Source organism: Neltuma alba, unplaced genomic scaffold, assembly GCF_004799145.2.
Source record: "Neltuma alba isolate B1F8T4 unplaced genomic scaffold, ASM479914v2 tig00003146_pilon, whole genome shotgun sequence".
Lineage (NCBI taxonomy): Eukaryota > Viridiplantae > Streptophyta > Magnoliopsida > Fabales > Fabaceae > Neltuma > Neltuma alba.
Genome location: NW_021633159.1, coordinates 17096 through 23706, shown reverse-complemented (window position 1 = coordinate 23706; position 6611 = coordinate 17096). Strand labels below are relative to the sequence as shown.

General features: G+C 39.3%; 1 protein-coding gene across 1 annotated transcript; it reads right to left on the bottom strand.

Moving 5' to 3' along the window:
* Positions 1-292: 292 nt before the first annotated feature.
* Positions 293-2205, bottom strand: LOC114740419 (probable lysophospholipase BODYGUARD 4). Its single transcript, XM_028928561.1, has 4 exons — positions 1674-2205; positions 1232-1581; positions 909-1105; positions 293-804 (listed from the first exon to the last, which is right to left on the bottom strand). The coding sequence occupies exons 1-4, from the start codon at positions 2101-2103 to the stop codon at positions 450-452; spliced, it is 1332 nt and encodes a 443-aa protein (XP_028784394.1). The 5' UTR covers positions 2104-2205; the 3' UTR covers positions 293-449.
* Between the last annotated feature and the right edge of the window lie 4406 nt (positions 2206-6611).

Sequence of the window (6611 nt, the reverse complement as noted above, 5' to 3'; positions counted from 1 at the left end):
CCGGTAGAGACGCACGTTTAGGCCACGAAACGCGATGCCAAACACACCCTAATCATTCTGCCTACCGTTTTAGTTGAGACCCACCAACTGTAACTTGCCTTCACCCTCCCTATTTTGTGTTTGATTTGATGCCATTACATTATTTCCATGGAAATCAAGTTATAATTTACTATTCCATTGGCTCTTATACAGTGTTCTGGTTTGGGATCTGAACCGGCCTTGTTTAACAATGGAGACGTGCTTTCTGATAATACAATCTTCATTATGGAATTAAAAGATATTGGAGGAATTATTTTTGAAGCCCAATATCTTCTGCTTCACGGGATTTATTCTTGTTTATTTAACAACAAAAGATTTAGATTTGAAAAGATTACAGTGTGTCAACTTCCAAATTTCCATGAACCTACGATCTCCCTCAACCTTCTATCTAAACAGATCCTCCACGAACCCTATATTTTGGCTGCATCCTTTTCTTGCACATTACTCCATTTGCAAGCGGCCCATACATCCTCTAGGTAGTGAGCACATTCCTTCTCTCTGCCCAAAATTACATTGCCATGGTCCGCATTTCTTATGATGCTAACCTCAGCTTTTGGAGCTTTCAGCTTCAAGTTATAGCAGCACTCCAACGGGACGACCGCATCTTTATCGCCTTGAATCACATTTATTCTGACTCCAGCTTTACTCAAGTCCTCCAGATACCTATCCATAAATTTCGCGCCCCCACAAATCACATTGTGCATGGAACTCCAAGCTGAATGATGGGTGTGCCTGGTCAGGTCTATGGCCAAGAAATGAAGATCCCTGCAAAAGTTAAGAGGCCAGCTTATCAGTACCATGCATGCCAATGACGCGTGCACTGCAATCTTTTGCTCTTCTGTCAAGAAAAATGTAGTCGTTAGTTTTACCTTTGGAAAGTAAAGAACTTTATAATTTTCTCCCATATCCTGTGATTTCTGCAAAACATGAGGCAAACAAATCGACCTAAGTGCTCATACCACGACATGAAGGCAGAACCGAATGCCAATGGCGGCCACAGTTTCTTGCCAGCAAGTTTTGTGAGTGCCTTTAAACTAGCATCATTTCCACCAGAAGGGAAGTACGGCTGCCAGCAAATCAATAAAGAGAAAATTGCTAAATGATAGAGTTGCGGACGGATGATCAATTTGGGTCTCTGCTTTGAAATTAGAATTCTGAGAGAGGCTTATCAGGTAGGGTTTTAGGCACTTACAGGGGCAACAAGGGTGATGGACTTGACACACTTGGAGTACTTTGCAGCCAAAGCCAGCGCAATCAAGCAACCCATAGAGTGTGCAACCAGATGAAAAGAGCTTAAATTCAGTGGTTGAACCACGGATTTCTCTATCATTCCCACATGATCTTTCAGAGTATAGGAACAATTCCTTGGCTTTGGGCTCCTACCAAATCCCAGCAAATCCACCGCAACCAAACGGTAATTCTGCTTTACTTGTTCAGAAAAATATGGGACAACTGTCTGTGTCCAGAATGAAGAAGAAGAGAGAAACCCATGCAAAAAAACCACGTTCTCAGAAGGCATTCCCTTGCAGTTCTCATCAGTGGCTGTCAAACATGATTTTGAACTGCATGAGCAACTCAATGAATACAACATTAAAAAGAAAAAAAGAAAAGAAAAGAAACAGAAACAAATTTACCAACGGAGGACTCGTTCACCACAAAATGAAGCTTGTGATCACCATCACTCACCCACGAAAGGCACGACTCGCACCCACAATCGGACCAACGGTTCATCGACCACCTACCTTCGCTACATTTTGTCTCGGAATCTTTTAATTTCCTTTCAATTCGAAGGAAACCCATTTCCCTGAACAAGTTTTGCCTCCTGTACAATGTATCTGATAGCTCGCCGTCCTGATCATCTTTCGTGTTCTCCTCGCGCCGACCCCTGTTTCCACAACAAGACGTGAAGGCCTCCCCTTCAATATATTCATCAAGGTATTTATATATTAGGCAAAAAAGGGTGTCCAGGAAATCAAGAAAAAGGAAAACGATGGAAGTGATGACAGAGACTAGCTTTTCAGCAGGTTTGGTAAGCCATTTTGCCGAGAAATCTGCAAGAGACATGGATGGATGAAGAGGAAGACGGGGTCAGAAAGTGGAAAAGAATAGAATGGCGATTGTAGAAAGGTGAGAATGGGAGAATATGAGATGGCGGTATAGATTCGACCACGTCGAGGCATCTCATTCACTCCACGCTCGTAGTAGCGGATCAAGTGTGGCCCCTCAATCCTTCCAGGTCCCTGCTCCCCGGGCTCGGCCACCCCAGCTGGAATGAGCTCCATTCGGTGTCGTTTCCTGGTCACATCTTGTCGTTTTTGCCAGCTGGCCCTTGTCGTTCGTTTTTATTTGTCCTCTTTCTTCGTGTCATGGCTCGGCAACGGCAAGGGCTTCCTATCATAATTTGCACCAAAAAATTAGGGCTCATACTCACTCGAACCCACCCCATGTTTATTTCTGATTGACATCAAAATTCGATCGAATCGAACCTATTCGTGTAAACTCAAACAAATATTCCCCCTTGTCATCGCTGAGAGGTTGGGTAAAACTTAGAACTTTTGTTGCTTTGAAATTAAAAACAATTAGAAGTAAAACAGTTCCGTGTAAGTTGGACTTGAATCTGAGGGTTTTTCAGCAACATTTTCGTCTGATACTTTCTTCATAGGCCCAATTTCCAACAAGAAAAGGCCATGGCATTCTTTTATTTCCTTTGGGCCAAATTGGCGTACACGAGTAAATGGAGACTTCCCGCTGTGTTGTGAATGTATTGCTGGACCTACTTATTGTCTGCATTGGGTTGGACCAAGTTGGAGCCTCTGCCAAGACGGATCCCTCCCAATCTTCTCTTTTTTATGCATTTAAGTTAATTGACTAATTTAAATAGATTAAAAAAATTAGGTAAATCAATTATTTATAATAAATAGGTGTTGTTTTTTTTAAAATATCCTTACTAAATGTATTAGCCAAAACTACAAGTTTATGAAATATTTAACATGTGTAACTACTACAAAAACTACTTTGAGAAAAAATAGATAAATATGAGAAACGGTAGGGATTGGCATTTTATATTTAAGACCAAATTAAAAGTCAAACTAGCTTTTATATTAAAGAAGAGAGGTAGTATATATCTAAAATGTTTGAAGGCTCTAATGGATAAGGATTATGTAGGGGGGTATTAGTTTTATTTTCTGGACTTTCTAGCCCTCTTCACTGCCCAAAAAAAGGGTTGGAGCCTCCGCTACTACTTCTATTTGTCTTCAACAAACCCAAAAAAAGAAAAAAAGGAAGGGAAAAAAACAGAGATAAGAGATAAGAGAGATCAGGAGGAGTATGGAGGCTGCTTCACTGAGGGAGATTCTTATCAATGCATGGCAATAAAGAATTGTGTGGAGAAACTCGTGCAAGTGTACGAATTGATAACACCTTCGATTGTAGTAATACAAGATGAAAGGAACCATAGCGTGTGGTGCAGCAAGTGAACAGTCTTGAGCTAGACTATATGATGATATTCACACACACACAAAAGCAAAACCTGACTTGGTATATAGTTGGTAGCTTGGTGTTGATGAAGAGTGGCGTAAGATGTAGATGAGTGAGCAGTAGTAGTGCTTGTGGTTGTCAAGATCACATTCAGGCACACGAAATCACTGAGAGAAAGGATTATGTTATGTCATATCTGCTACATAAAGGTTCACCGCCCATAGTCCCACACCTTTCACTGTTATCTTCACTTGATGCATCTCCCTCCAATCACATACTTCCTCAAGATGGAATCTCTTTCCCGTTCCTTCCTTTCCATCCCACCCATTCCATATCAGTGTAAATGAAAGAATTAAAAAAATATTGATGTTCATTCCGTTTTAAATCAAGACAAAAGTCACTCAATTATGGAGGTAATCCAGTGTCTGATCATGATTGATTCGTTGAGTGATAGAGCATTCTGGCATGTTATGTCAGGTACTGCAAAGTCAAAATTCTATCTAATCAAGTCCCTCAGATCATGATGAGCAGGATTCATGTAACCAGAGCTTATCCCTACTTCATAATCATTACCCCTTGGGTCCTCAAGTCATAAAACAGTTAACAGCGCAGAAGGGTCTCTCTTTTCTTCCTTTATAGACAAACAGGCCCTTGCAGTGGTGTTTGATAACTGACTACATGTGTTAAATTTTGCGGCAGCATTAGTTCCAAGATTGGTCCCTCTTTTGACACCTAGCGACACCTGTTTCTCTTCGTCGTGGCGAAGGAAGGATGGACTTGCTCTTTGCCACATGCACATATTAAAAATAATACATATATCTTTTTGGAAGAAAGAAATGATGACATGTAGAAGTTGAGGTTGACTTGGAGCATTAGCACTCATACTTCCTGTGAAGCTCAAGTAAATTATATTTTGTACGTCTGATATTTTTCCTATATAAGCACCGTCTCCTCACGCTTTGCCTTATCATCATTCGCCACCTTTTGCAGTCTCGAGGTCTGTTCTCTTGCAGTTCAACATGGTGCACAAATCTCCCCCGCAACTGCTCATCATCCTTCTGGGTTTTTCACTTGTTATCTCGTCTGTTGCTGTCCCAGCAAGCAGTAAGACTTGAACCATTTTGCTTGAGTTAATTCCTTAGTTACTAAACTCTGACACGCATCTTCAATTTCATGGTACACAGGAAGCCTCTTGTCAAACGGGGAAGAATTTTCAAGACTCTCAACCCAGGCAACACCGCTTCAGGTTCCATAGCTAATTAACTTGGACCCATGATTCTCACTCATTCTCAGTTCTTCAATATGTCAAGGTCTCAAAATTGAGAATATGATGATGTCTTGGAAAACAAAATTGCAGGGTTTGGTGGATTTGAGGACTGGGGAAGAGACGACTGAGACGGGAGAAGATCAGGTGATAGTGGGAAGGATGGATTTGGAGAGTACAGACTATCCAGGGACAGGAGCTAACAACCGTCACGATCCAAGAACACCGGGAAGACCTTGAATGATCCACAATTGTTCTTAGCATCTCTGTATGGGTTATCTATAAGACCTTAAGAAGCTTGTTTAAGATTTGTTTATTCTTGATGCAGACTTTCCGTTAGTGGGTGAATGTAATTGTGTTTTAGCAGAGTTAGTCAGGTACTACGAAGATCTTGAGGTGGCTTTCTGTGATCTCAATCTCCCAAAATGTAATGAAGTTTTTGGAATAAGGAGACTTGCTTATAGGAAGCAACGTCACATGCCCGAAAAATCAAGTCTGCCAGTTTCGACTGTTGAATTTGGTGGGGGATGGTGAAATTCAATGCATTGCTTAGTTATCCTGTCCGTCTGTGACTTTTCCAATAAAATATAAAATAGTAATTGTGTTGCCATCGCCTCTTATTTTAGTTGAATTCAACAATTCAATGAATTTCCTGGCCAAAAAATGATAGTAACTCAATTAATTTCGTTTGTCAGTTTAGGGTTCTTAGTTCTTTTTTGGGAGCGGATGGCTCTACTAAATAGAATCGGCGAAATATGTACAGAGATGCCATGGGCAGGAAGGTTTGGGCCATCATAACTGAGGAGGCTTTAAATAGGGTTCGGGCTGAATTAATAGCGGGCAGTCTTCGCATAAGAAAGGCCCAACTTAAATTTTGTTTAACCACGAAATACTTTATCCATAATTCATGATCCAAAACCCACCAATATAAGCCCACTCAACTGCATGATTTTAATATCAGCATGGATTGGGATTTCCAGCGTGGTGCCGGTTTATCACACCATACGATTATCATCACACTTTGAAGATTTTTTTATTGGTGAATTTATTTATTTAAAAAAAAACGTAAGCAGTTACACTTGTACATTTGAATGTTTTGTTCCAAATTTCCAAGCACTATGATTCATGAACTAAATGGTTTATTTTGCATAAGTTGGCCTATATATAATTCCTGAAGTCTCAACAAGTTTGAGACTTGAAACGCTATGTGACCGATGTCTACAGGATTTGACCCTTCAAAACAATGTTTCAAAGATTTTTTCCCCCCTTTAAAAAAAGCAGGAGAAAATAGCAAATAAATGCTCCCAATATGTAAAATTATGATTTGGAACTCTCAATTTAAAAAATAGCAAATAAAGATTCGGTCCTATATTGTAAATATGAAATATTGATAAAATATCTAAAATGTTCCTCAGTCAAATTGTGATTTGGTCTACTAAAATTATTATTAGTTAAAGTAAACTTGTCATTTCTCATAGTTAACTTATTATTTGGTATACCCTGAGCTAAATTGTTATTTGATTTATTGAAATTATGATTCATTAAAGGGAACTTGTCATTTTTTATAGTCAACTTATCACTTAGTCGAGAAATATTTCGTACATTTCATCAAGATTTTATATTTTATAATATGAGATCGGGTCTTTATTTACTGTTTTCAAATTAAAAATCTCAAATTACAATTTCACATAGGTTTTTATTTACTATTTTTCTAAAAAAAATCCTTATTTTACTTTATCTGAGTTATTATTTGATGAGACCCGTACAGTAACGGGACTCATGTTCCGAGAAATAGAGCGATCAGCAATCAAAAAGCAAAAAGCAAAAGCCA

Excerpts from the sequence above, each read along its gene's own strand:
- LOC114740419 (XM_028928561.1), bottom strand. The coding sequence starts at position 2,103 with ATGTCTCTTGCAGATTTCTCGGCAAAATGGCTTACCAAACCTGCTGAA. Across the intron at positions 1,582-1,673 it reads GGTGAACGAGTCCTCCGTTG|CCACTGATGAGAACTGCAAG; the intron begins GTAAATTTGTTT and ends CATGTTTGACAG. Across the intron at positions 805-908 it reads AAGTTCTTTACTTTCCAAAG|GGATCTTCATTTCTTGGCCA; the intron begins GTAAAACTAACG and ends TAACTTTTGCAG.